Here is a 13,484-nt window from a genome sequence, read left to right as displayed (position 1 = left end):
GAAAAAATGACATTGTAAGGCCAGTTTAAGAAAAGTTTGAACTGGGCTTTATATCATTCTGATTATAAATTCGTTGTATTCACCAATTTATAGTAATTTCCGGTCGCAGCTGTTTGTTTTCAATGAAAACTCGTTGGAGTGACATGCAGTGGAGGGAAAGACACTATCTAAACCGACTGATAAGCAAAGTGTCCACAAGAGAGAGCTGTAAAACAAGATACAGAAGAGTAAAACAGAACATACGTGACCTCAACAGCCAGTCAACATATCACAGAAAACACAATCAGTTTTTTATGAGTATGAGGTTGTATAAGGAGGATAGTTACACAGCAATTTAAATGATAAAATGAATAAAGCATCAGAGCAGCTGCAAAAACTTGTCTGAAAACCAAACATGCAGCTATAATATCCACATGAAATGTCACTGATTTACATTAATTTACAACAATGCCCATATAATCACCTGTATTTATTACAATGTTTATGCTGTAGAAAATGAACACAAAAACTACAATCTATATGCTCAAACCTTATTCTAGAATGAAAATAGCAAAATAGAGAAAAAGACATTTTGAAAAAGTCTGAAGTATGAAAAATTTTGGGCCAGCGTTATGTTCCAAAGACATTGGGACACGGACAAAATGATGTCCCTTTCTCTGTCACTGAGCCCATTCACTTTATTCTTTTTAAAAGTCATTTTAAATCTCAGACCATGTTCACTGCTGCAAAACACTTGACAAGCTGTGCTTTCAAATTCACACCTGAGCACATCGCTAACTGTTTGGTGCAAAATGTTCTACAGCCATTAAAACATTTTATAATTCACCCAGGAGTGAGTCATGCTGCTTTATCAACAATAAATGCCAACACCCAGCGATACTAATGAAGCACTGACTGTTCAGAGAACTAAAAGCAAAGAAGAAAAATGTAAATTGCTAACATAAATACAGTGCCTGTATCTTTCCACTGTGGCTCAAATTTCTTCCATGTTGCGTTTATTACATTCTGTTTTCACTTACATGTTATACATCATCGAAGCACAAGCAGGGTATTAGTTGCTATTTAACCTCATTAAGGTTAACTATCCAACTCGTAAACTCTTAAGTGTAATCTACCAAAACCCACTCACCTTCTTATTTTGTTTTAGATAAGTAATCTTCTTTTTATTTTCCTGTTTATATATTTTTTGCTATTATTGCTAAAGTCATTCATTTGCATTATTCTAAATGCAAACCTTTTGTTGTTGCGCATCAATTCGCAATACCCTCACTCAAATAAGTAGATGCCCACACAGTAAATCCCTACTGACCTTATGTCCACAGTCATTACAACATTGGACTTAAGAATATGCTTTCACTCCCTAATTTGCTAACATTCTTTTCTACCCCCTGTTTATTTTCATACAAGTGCATTGTAAATAATGTGAATATCTGCAATAGAATAAAAGATAAATACAATATTAATACAAGATGCTCCACTGCAAATGCACAATATAAGGCCGAGTATATCACTGGTCCTCTGGCTTTGTGACTGTAGAGTAGAGAGTGGTCTCTGCAGAACCTCTGATGCTGCTGCTATGGGCAGGAGAATCAGTACCATCAGGAGTTATTTTTGCATCTTTCTGGAAATTGACACTGGCATAGTGCAGCTGGTCTGTGGGAGCATTGACAGTTGCATAAACAGACAGCACTGTGTCTGATTGACGTTTTTGCAACTGTATGTCTTCATAATTGTGATCTCCATTATTTCCCTAGAGGGAGGAAGGGGAACAATGTCATTGATGTAGCTGTGTAATAGATGTATCTACAGTATATTCAAACTAAACACACACACATACCTCTGTGTCATGCCCAACATCTGTCCTCTGCATTGACAATCCCTCTGCAACACAACATGCTAAGACAAAGAGCATTTGAATAAATGAAAATGAGAGGATATTTTTGTTTGTTTGCTTGCCTGTCTGCACACCCTGTAAAGAATTGCTCTTAAACTGAATGTGTAAAATTATTGTCACCTTTATTTAACCATTAAGCAGCAAAATCACAATCTCTTTCATAAGTTGACATGAGTCTTTCAGGTAAGAAGCTGCCTAACCAATGAAAAAGGAAAACTCCAAACACATACAAAGCATGATTATGTGAGCTTCCACGTAGGTATTGTGCCAAACATCTACTCCTCACCTTGCATCTTGAAGAGTTTCTGTCTGCACAGTATTAGTACAACCAAAGGCACAGCTAACAACACCAGACCCACAACAATACCAGCAATCATGCCTGCAAATAAGAGACAACAGAAGAAAGGGGTAAAACACAAAGACCAGGCAAGTCCTTCTGAGTGTTTGCCTGGTCTCACTCCAGAATGTGTAATAGTTACGTTTGTCCATCTCACAAAGAAAGTCTTGTCACTAAAGAAGCTCAGATATTGTGGAATGCAAAATTATACCTTGCCTGTTATATTGTATAGTGCAGAGTTCATGTGATGGGATAGCTACCCCTGACCACTCTCAAAACCTAACCAAGCAAGATTACAGCAAAGTGAAAATTTGTAAGAAGTTCAGAAAATATTGAGTCACCTCAAGCTCAAATTCAGACATTGTGGATTAATGTCATTCCCTCCTACCTCAATACTTTTGTGCCTCTGTTTCCATGCACCTTAATGCCGGTAAACACAATTTTTGGGACAATTTTAGCAAATTGAAGACATGTCATGATGCTTAATAGCAAACACAAGCATGTAATGATTTTTAGTCACTTTACCATTTTTCAAGCTTTTATAATGAATCACTAGAAATCGCACTTTGGACCAACAAAGTCATTACATGTTCTGGAGTGAGACAACATTGTGTGTTTAAAGAGAAAAATGGACAGCAGCTGTTTAGGGTGACATGGTTACCCTCTTTATCTGGATCCATTTCTTTGGGAGGGATGGGAGGTGGTTTGGTTTTTAATCGCCTTTTATCTGCATGAGTGTAACAAGTGACAATAAATTGATAAACAAATACAAGTGAATGAATAAATAAATATCTGACATACATTTGGCTAATTTAATTTGCCATTGTTTTACTTTGTAACCAAGTTTTATGTTTTCAAAGCCATGGTATTATATAGCTGAAATAGATCACAAATAAATGTGTTATTACCAACCAGACAAACTAGCAAGATTGAAACATTCATCACATATATGAAATTATGTTTTACAATATTTTCTGAGCCACTGGGGGAGTGTCCACTGAGGACAGAGACTGACAGATCTCACACCAGCTTACCCTGATGAAACAGGGCAGAATTTGCTTAAACTTACCAAACTCACACCAGCTTAGCTGTGAAACCCCAAACAAGCAGTACGTGGCTGGTCCGCCTTTATTCATTATGAAAGTAAAATTTTTGTCTTCCTTTTTTTCTTTTGCCTAAACAACTTTATGACAGCTCTTATAAAGTTTATCAGTCTGGTGCTTTAATTGTACTCACATTGATTGTTTTTGTTAAAGTGAAATGAAAAGATATCAAATTAAAGCTCAGCACCAAAACTCTGACAGATGAAGTGAGTAACACTGCTTATCTTCTTACAATGCGATGTTCCCCTGAGTATTTAAAAAAAAAAAAGCATCCTGGCATTCAAATGAATGTTACTTTCATACCGAAACTTCAGTAATCACACCCCCAAGATGGCAACAACACTCCCCTGCAGTAAACCCTAACAGGAGAACAGTAGACCCCCAAAAACTATAAGGAAGTGTCCAATAACGTGACAAAGAGTCTGGGGTGTTCACTCAGCTTCCCAACACCCAAGATACCAGTCTGATGGGATTTGTGGGAACCAAATACAATCCAGTTGTTATGGAACATAATGTCATGGCTCAATGGTTTATATACTCTACACATTTCTCTAAAAGCAGTCAAAAAAATTTGAAAGAAGTTTCACCAATTAACCTAAAGCAAATCCAGTATGCTGCAATGTTAATCAAAGTATGTAACAATAGACTACATAAGAAATAAAACTCCAACTTGAACAAATATTAAAGTGTTACATGTAGTGGTGCTCTCAACTAGGCTATGCAACAAAAAAAAATTAGACTTTAGCTCAGATTACAGATGAGACATCATGTTATTTCTAATTTTGTGTTATGCAGTTTTTAGCGCTTACAATCACGGTGGTTTTGAAGCATTTTATAACCAGTTAATTTATTTATAAATGTTCATTTATGTAGGCTATTTGCTTTCACGTTTCGGCTCACATTTCTTGGAAAAGAAGTTGGTCAGCAGTTGTTTTCCCTCATTTCCTTTTTTTTTTTTTTCTCTTTCCTGCCTCTGTTTCCGTTTTTGAAAACTTGCTTTCTTGGGCATCATCTTCAGCTTGTTGCGCACTGCTGCTTCAGCAGAATGAATGCTAAGTTAAATGCACTGGCTGAAAAAATGTGCGCGCCTAAAAAGCTGGTGAAGGCAACTAAACCATTTCGTGCCTGTACTCAAACACTATATGTAGGCTAGGAGTCCTACATAGGATTGAATTTTGTGTCCTAGCCTGGGACACAAAATTCAATCCATCAATCAACAGATTTTTTTACCCAAAACATTACATTTACATTAGTTAGCAACATTTACTGTGATCTTTAAGTGATATTAATATTAACCAAGGCCACTTGGGGCCCTGGTAACTCAACCCCACTTTTCACCCCACTATGACGCTTCTGTCCTGTATCCTTGTGTCTTTCATTAAACTACATAACTAAACTACAGAGTGTAGTACTTTTTCTATAGTACTACCAGTTTGCCTATACAAAGGCAATTGTATTAAGGAGCGAAGCAAGATAACCAGATAAAATGGAGCTGTCAAGTTAAAAATGTTGCAGTTATAGCAATATTCAGGTAGGCACATGTATTTATGGATTTATGAAGCTTCATGCTCATCTTCAAAAGCTTTAATGAACTGTCAACTAAAGAGTTTGACATATTAGAGTGAACAAAATGCCATAAGACCCATGCTTGATTTACACCTATGAAAGTTATACATCTGACTTTAGTCCTTGTTTTTTAAATTTTAGCAGATTATTATGATAACATTTTCGTCATCAAACTATTGCCTCACTATTACCTCACTATTAGTATTTAGGAGCCATAAGGTAAAGAGCCACCATGTTTGATTACCCTCAGGGTTTATGCATCTAGAGGAACATTTGTCAAAATGTTTGTGCATCTGTTTGTTACCAGAAGTGTCTTCTTTGCTGTTATCTTTGTCTCCTTTTTTTCCAGGTGAGGGTCGAGTGCGTCTTTCAGCTGTGCAAGAGTGAACAGCCAAAGGGTTAGAGACGTAAGGCATAAGTGACATTGCAGCAAGCAGAAACACATTGTTATTTCGATGCTTGTCATAAGGGTTTTATTCAGAATATATACATTCTAATTTACTATTTTACAACTTAGTTTGTCTGTTTTTCTTGTTATCGTTCATTGCTATTTCCATAATTACTGTATAGTTGTATTACTGTATTGTTTTTAATGTGTGTGTTTTTATTCTTAAAATGACTTCTTATACCACATAGATTCTCATGCCACATAGCCTTTCATAGAAATCATTGTACAGCATTTAATTTATAGGACACAGTAAGCATGTTTTGTATCTGTGTTATATTTGTCAGTGTACTCACCCACAGAAAGATGTATTTTGGTGTATTCAGTTCTTCCAAAGACACACCAGTACATCCCAGAATCGTCTTTGCTCAGGTTATTGATATACACATAGAAATAGTTTAACCTTTTGTTTTCTCTTAAATCAAACCTGCCTTCAACTACATTGTTCTTATCTGGGTTTGTACGAATTAGCTCCATACAGTTGGAAAGATTCTCCCCCTTGCACAGGAATTTTTCACTATTGTCATGGCTTTCATTAAATTTACAAATAATCTGTGCTGTCTCCTTGGGAGCTTGTCTTATTTCTTCAGGTTTAGGGTCTTTTGAGTCTGAAAAAAGAAAACTTCAGATGAATGTCACTTGTCTTGTTTAATTTCTGTTCATAAGCCTGTGTTATAAATAAATGATTAAAGTCAGATCAAAACTTACTGAAAATAAAGAGATGGATCTCAGTCAAACATGTGGTTAAGCTGCCATCAGTTCTTGCCATAGCACACCAGTAATTTCCAGCATCCTTCTGAGTCAGTGAGGAGATGGTCACATTATAGACTCTGTTATGTTTGTCATCTTTCAGAGAAAATCTGTTCTGTTTTGTAGTATTTGCAGCATCAGATGATATCAGAGTTGTGCAATTGAGGTATCCATCTTTTTTACAGAACAATCTGACACTGTTTTTTTCTGCTACTGGATACTTGCAGTTGATGGTTACAGAGCTTTTGAGAAATGCAGCTTGTGTAATTGTTGTCTCGCCTGCAAGAGAAGTGAAGGACGTGAATGGTTGTTTTTCCTTTTTTTCTTCAGAGCCTCTCAAAATAATACAAGATCTGAACATTGTACACAAGAACAGTACTTAATCTTAATTTCACACAGCAGCAGTTTGCAGAATGCTTTGTATCTCTGTTGTACTTACAGTTACTGTTGAGAGGCCCTTTTTTATTTCCCGTTACAGAATATAAGCTTGTACAAACTGTCATAAAAAAATTCAAGAAAATTAGTTTCACCAAAACATAGTCTGAACACATTTTGATCCCAACAAAGAAAAGCACATTTGTGACCAAGCAAAGGAGCGGTGTTACCTGTCATCAAGCAGACAATGACTTTAAATGACATCCTCACTGTTAAAAGTACTTTAAACCAAAACTAGTTTTAAGCCGAATTCCTAGTCAAGCAGTGTGCTCTTTGCAACTATCTCCACCTAAATAAGAACATGCCAACTTCCCCTTTCTTACCCATAGCTTGAAATATTTGCATGAAAAAGAGGATGTAAATGCAGAGAAAGAAAACAAATAGACAGCAGTGGAGAAGAGAAAGATGAGTACTGACTCATATTCAGAGTAATTATCCACCTGCTGCATCTCATGATCTCATCATCTGTTTGGAATGAAATACAGATAAACTTCACTGAACAATGTCCTGTGTTTCTATTATCCTTGGATCAAAATAATCATAATAGAAGATATTTATATCCAGGTGGCTGGCACTAATAGTCCTGTGATGTAAGGAGATATTAATGTATTATGTCCAGAGGGAATGATGGAATATTCAAAACTTGAAGCCTCAAATATACAGTTTGTATGAAGTTGTCAGTTTCATCATTGGAATCAAGATAACAGAAACTCCAGTTAGTGTACTGTCCTTTTTAACTATCAATATGTGATGTCATGGGACATCTGACAAAACCGTGAAGTAAAACACTGGCCCCATCCTTGGTGAAAAAGCATACAACATTAATAACTGTGAGATATTTTAAATTGTGTTGAAGCCATTTTTACGTTACTAGAATTTAATATGCAGTTTTTCTAGTTTTGTGATTTATTTATTTTCTTGTACTGATAGTTCTGTGTTGCTGTAGAGATGAGTATTTGACCAGTGACCAATGACGCATATGTTGCTCAGCTTTGATTGGCTGTTTGGACAGAGACGAAAGAAATCATCAGAAAGATAGCCAGAAGCCACTGGACCTTAGAGCAACACAGTGTTTTGACCTGCATTGCATTTTAGTTTGTCTTTTGTGGAAAAGTCTAGATTTAGGTTCCTTTATTTTTGTGTAAATTTAGTGTTTACAAATAAACGGTAAAAATAAGAATTGGTTTTCAAGACTTTTGATTGCTGTGATGCGCATGTGGAGAACAAAAGAACTTTGAGGCCCAAAGCTAGTGAGTCAGCCCAGCTGCACCCACAAATTGTTTAAACTGTTGACATTCTGTTGACATGTCATTCAAATGTTCATCACTGATGTTGAGCAGCAGAAACAAATAAATTAAATCATGGAATGTGTTTACATCTGCTAAATACAGTTAATTGCAATTTATTTTGCTTTATTTTGTTTATCAAATTGTCAGCATCAAGATTGGGCTGAATCTTTGACAAACAAACTTACACTTTGGTCATCCTGTCAGATATGATGAAAATATGATATTCCATTCTGGGTATTTAGATTTTTAACCCCAAAAGTATTTCAGTGAATTCCATCCATCCATCCATCCATCCATCCATCCATCCATCCATCCATCCATCCATCCATCCATCCATCCATCCATCCATCCATCCATCCATCCATCCATCCATCCATCATCTACCGCTTCTCCGGGGATTGGGTCACAGGGGCAGCAGCTTGAGCAGAGAAACCCAGATGTCTCTGTCCCCGGCCACTTCCTCCAGCTCTTCCCGGGGGACCCCAAGGCGTTCCCAGGCCAGCCGAGAGACACAATCTCTCCGTGCCCTGGGTCTCCTCCCAGATGACCGAGCTTCTCACCCTATCTCTAAGGGAGAGCCCAGACACCCTGCTGAGGAAGCCCATTTCAGCCGCTCGTATTCGAGATTTCGTTCTTTCTGTCACTACCCACACCTCGTGACCATAGGTGAGGGTAGGAACGTAGACTGACCAGTAAATCGAGAGCTTCACCTTCTGGCTCAGCTCCTTCTTCACAATGATGGGTCGGTGCAGAGCCCACAACACTGTGGACGCCGCACCGATCCGCCCGTCAATCTCCCGCTCCATTCGTTCCTCACTTGTGAACAAGACCCCGAGATACTTGAACTCCTCCACTTGGGGAAGGATCTCTTTCCCGACCCGGAGAGGGCATTCCACCCTTTTCCAGTAGATGGTACCATGGGCTCAGATTTGGAGGTGCTGATTCTCATCCCAGTCGCTTCACACTCGGCTTTGAACCGATCAAGTGAGAGCTGAAGGTCACGGCCTGACGACGCTAGCAGAATGTCATCATCTGCAAAAATCAGAGACCCAATTCTGAGGTTGCTAATTTGGACCCCCCAAATTGGACCGCCTGGAAAATCTGTCCATAAAAACAGAATCGTGACAAAGGGCAGTACTGACGGAGTCCAACCCTCACTGGAAACAAATCCGACTTACTGCCGGCAATGCGTACCAAACTCTAACACCAGTCATACAGAGACCGGACAGCCGCTATCAAGGGGTCCAGCACTCCATACTCCCACCACAGGACTCCCTGAGGAACTCGGTCGAACATCTTCTCCAAGTACACAACACATATAGACTGGTTGGGCGAACTCCCATGCACCCTCCAGGACCCTGCTGAGGGTGTACAGCTGGTCCACTGTTCCACGGCCAGGACGAAAACCACACTGCACCTCCAGAATCCGAGATTTGACTATCCAACGGATCCTCCTCTCCAGTACCCCCAAATAGATCTTACCAGGGAGGCTAAAGAATGTGATCCCCCTGTAGTTGGAACACACCCTCTGGTCCCCCTTTTTAAAGAGGGGGACCACCACCCCGATCTGCCAGTCCAGAGGCACTGTCCCCGATGTCCACGCAATGTTGCAGAGACGTGTCAACCAAGACAGCCCTACAACATCCAGAGCCCTTAGAAACTCAGGACGGCCCTCATCCACCCCTGGAGCTTTGCCACCGAGGAGCTTTTTTAACAACCTCTGCAACCTCAGCCCCAGAAATGGGAGGCCCCGTCTCCAAGCTCTATGATTCTGCTTCCTCTGAAGGTGTGTCGGTAGGCAGGAGATAGGAGATAGGAGATATATTAAAAAATCCTCCTAATGTCTTTCTTTAACCCCATGACATTTGTAATCAAGATCAGAGAATAGTGCAAGAAAAGATAATTCAGTTGAACCCCTATAGTGCTGAATCTGAGCCACTGGGCGCTTCACGGCCAATTAAAGCCATTTTTGGGTTTTGTGTATAACAAAGGTTGGCATGCTTCAAAATGAGTCAAAGGCAAATAGTTTTAAGGCCCCAAACTACTCTAATGTTGCTTTGATCAAATAATATCTAAAGATATACTAAGGCAAGAAAGATTAAATATATTAAATAAGTTGTTCTAGAGAACCGTCAGATGCTGAGAAGAGACTTTTATTAATCTGAATCTTAATAGCTTTCATTTGATTTAAGACACCCTAAAAATAGAGGTTAACCATATCTTGTTGTCACGTTGCGGGTTAGGATTAGGGTAATGCAAGTAAACCACAGCATTAGCAGAAAATATGTATGGAAAATGAGCCCTTTTTAATGACTGTGCAATGTTATTTTTCAGTGTATATTTTTAAACCTGCCTTAAATCATTCACACGAGAAGTAAAATGGTAAATATGCAAATGAGATTAAAATGATCAGTGCTGTGTTTAGACATTGCAGGGAACCGTTGATATATGTTTAAGAGTTGAATACGTGGTCGTTGTGGTGTGAGGTGTGACAGCGGTGCAGTCCCTGTGGTTTGTGAAGCTGATGGTGGAGTAAAAGAGGTCGTCTGGCTGGATACGAGGCTCCAATGAGACGTTAGAGTAAATAATATCTGACTGATCCCTGCTGAATTCTTGGTGCTGGATGGATGATGGGCAGTGGGTGCTGTCGGTTTCTCCATTATTAGACGCTGAGCAAGTGTTGTTGGCACAACGGGCATCGTTTTCTTGAATGGATTGTAATTCATAAACGGTCCCATCGCCCTTTCCTATATAGAGAATGATGACACACAAACAAAGTTAAATAGCAAAAAACTAATTGTATCTTTATACTGAACAACCATTTATCAAAGGAAAGGAGATGATTCAGACCCACATTTGCTCACAGCTGCTACATTCAAAGCAATGCTCAATTATGTACATACAGTCGTACTAACTGGGATTCATGGAAGTAAATATGAGGAGAGGATCGTGTGAGAAGTTTGTGATAATAATGTTTTTTACCTCTCTGGCTTTTTCTATCTGTTTTTTAATTACCAACCTTGATGATGTTTTACATCATATTATGCAAAGAGGATGTGTATTTCAGTATATGTGAAACAACATCATGAGAATTTTCTTAGGTGAAGTACTTGATGCTCTCTCATGTAAATATTTTTTGAAAAACTACATTCAGTGCAGCAGGCTCACAGCTTTTTCTGAATGCTTCAGAATTTCTGTGACTACCCTTAACCTCATGACCATTTTCAACGAAGTCAAAGAAAAGTGCTAAGGCAAGACGATAGGAGGTTTTATTTCTGACTTTGGAGAGTACAAACTGAATTGAATTGGTTAGTTTCCAGGCTTGTAACTTAGAAACTTACATCTTTTGATTGTCAGCCCACTACTCAAACCCTCTTACATAGCCCTTTTGGCTTTATTTTTAAGTGGATATTTAACTTCAAAAACTCAAACATGAGTTGTGTCTAAGGGCACCGACAAATGACTTTTAAGGTTGGCTTTGATTGACTTGTTCAGATGTATTATCTCCAAAGCCACGTTATGAAGAAGGACATTTCTGTAAAAAAAGAAGTTGATGATTCTTTGGGAAAAAAATGGTCAGAAAGTAATGAGTGGGACTAGCAGTAAAGGCAGATTTCCACAGACAATAACAAATGCAAGACAAAAGGACTAACTGCAACAATCAGATGGCTGGACCTGCCTTTATATCTGTATATATGCCAAAAATGGCTAAACTAGTTTACAGTTTGTCTGTTTCAGTCATTTAGATGTGTGTTATAGGTTGTTAGTCTATCTAGCTAAAGGCATTTAAATATAGCAGTAGAAATTCAAAAGACTTTATATGTTTCTATGCAGTTGCTGGATCACCATTAGATAGTTGTCTTAGGTATTTGCGATTATATTTGTGTTTTGATCTTTTTAAGAACTTGAAATGTTGAGTTTATACCAGATGATGCGCTGGTGTCTCTTTTTCTATGCCTGAAGAATATCAGAAGGGCTGTCGCCAAAGTCAGCGCAGCCACACCAAGACCTGCTCCTATGTACACTAGCTTCTCTGAAAAAAAGGAAAAGGACAACATATCAATATCAAATTAGATAAATCCTTCAGGATTTGTCTCACACACATGCATGTCTTCACACCCACAGATAGTGGCTTACTATAAGATGCCGCTGAGCTGCCAGGAATCATCAAATCTCCTGAAAGACAAGATCATTTTTATTTTATTTTTTTATTTTGCCCTGTCATTTTGTCCTTTTATCAGCTGTGTTAGTGTCTCATTTATTTTTGAAAACAACTTTCTGTCGTATAGAAAAAATACGTACATTTTGAGAAACTATTGTGAAACTCTGGTCAACCATTAGAGAAAAGTTAATTAGATAAAGGTCTTTACCCTGATGAGAAAGAGAAACCTTGTCAGAAAAGCCATTTTTGACACAACTCACCGTCAACTACTGTGAGGGTTACTTCGGTGTATGTGTCAATGCCAGTTCTGTCTATTCCACACCAGTAAGTTCCTGAGTCGCCCAGATTCAGATTAGAGATAGTCACGTAGAATATGTTCCCCTCATCTTTTATTCTGTATTTCTCTTTGTTCGTCTCTTTGCTTGTTATGAGGATATCTTCACTATGGCAAGCACCCTTGCAAAAATATTTGACGTTGGAGAAGGCATTTGAATGAGAGCATTTTATTATGATTGGCTGTCCCTTCTCTCCTGTCACTGACAAGGCGTCAGTCTCCCAAAACCCTAAACAGAGACCCACAGACAAAAGCAACAAGAGGAATAAAGTAGTTTTATTGTTTTTGTTTGTTTGTTTTTTTTTTTTTTTTTTTCCCCTTGTCCTGTTCAGCAGTAGTTTTATTGTTTACGGTATCTTCTAGAAACTCTATTATCAGCCTTATAAACATGTGCAGTTCTTAAAAACAGTAGTTTATTACCCTTTTACTGTCTGACTGAAACCAATTCAACATCTATGAGGTGCAGGTGGTTTATAGTACCACATCTTTAGCTCATTTCAGTAATCATACAGTATATAGGCTAAATTGAATGTATGTCACAACAAGACAAAGTTAGATATTAAACATGGAAAAAAAAAACAGTACAGATATTTCTATGTTGCACATTTAATAGTTTTTAACCTTAAAGGTACATCACTATGATCATCAGCTCAAAATGTTTAAAAGCCAACAAAGTTTACTATAGGTAAATAATAACAGCAAATATCTATTATTCAAAGCATAGTAGTGAGAGAGACAAAATGCTTCATCTCTGTGAACTTACCCTCCAAAAGAAAGACCATAAAGAGCCAACTCATCTCCAAGTTTCTCATACTTGTACGTCTCTCACTTTCTTTATTTTTTTCTTAAGTTGTACAGACTGAAACTCTTTCGAAACCTCTAGATGAATGCTGTGTCTGCTTCGGCACTGGTTCCTCTTAGTCATTGTACTTCCCATTTCTGATCAGTTTCCCCTCCAAAAAAGCCAAAATGCCCTTCCCTGTCATCTAATGGTATATTTTCAGGAGGCAGTTGGTCAGTAAACAAGTAACAAAACAGCAGCTTCAGATATAAGCACTTTATTTTGTAAAATATTTGAGAAAGTCATGTTAGACAGGTTGAAGCATCCAATCTGCTCTTCTCTTTGAATTCTGTCAGATCAGGCAGCTTAAGTTAAGATTCTGAGATTC

At 38.1% G+C, this 13,484-nt stretch overlaps 1 protein-coding gene across 1 annotated transcript; it reads right to left on the bottom strand.

Moving 5' to 3' along the window:
- Positions 1–37: 37 nt before the first annotated feature.
- LOC140305200 (uncharacterized) lies at positions 38–13,211 on the bottom strand. Its single transcript, XM_072383951.1, has 13 exons — positions 13,079–13,211; positions 12,242–12,544; positions 11,957–11,995; positions 11,745–11,852; positions 10,244–10,566; positions 6,535–6,700; positions 6,054–6,374; positions 5,642–5,953; positions 5,205–5,273; positions 2,893–2,958; positions 2,181–2,273; positions 1,838–1,896; positions 38–1,750 (listed from the first exon to the last, which is right to left on the bottom strand). The coding sequence occupies exons 1-13, from the start codon at positions 13,125–13,127 to the stop codon at positions 1,508–1,510; spliced, it is 2,151 nt and encodes a 716-aa protein (XP_072240052.1). The 5' UTR covers positions 13,128–13,211; the 3' UTR covers positions 38–1,507.
- Positions 13,212–13,484: the final 273 nt, after the last annotated feature.

Source organism: Leuresthes tenuis, unplaced genomic scaffold (assembly GCF_036924035.1).
Source record: "Leuresthes tenuis unplaced genomic scaffold, fLeuTen1.0.hap1 SCAF_4, whole genome shotgun sequence".
NCBI lineage: Eukaryota > Metazoa > Chordata > Actinopteri > Atheriniformes > Atherinopsidae > Leuresthes > Leuresthes tenuis.
Note: the sequence above shows the minus strand (reverse complement) of the source record. Positions and strands in the feature narration are given on the sequence as shown.

Bases quoted from the DNA above. Each gene is read 5' to 3' on its own strand.
- LOC140305200 (XM_072383951.1), bottom strand. From the start codon at position 13,127: ATGAGAAACTTGGAGATGAGTTGGCTCTTTATGGTCTTTCTTTTGGAG. The intron at 6,701-10,243 runs TAAACACAGCAC...GCTTGATGACAG, and splicing joins CAACGGTTCCCTGCAATGTC to GTAACACCGCTCCTTTGCTT. The intron at 6,375-6,534 runs GTAAGTACAACA...CTTCTCTTGCAG, and splicing joins AGGGCCTCTCAACAGTAACT to GCGAGACAACAATTACACAA.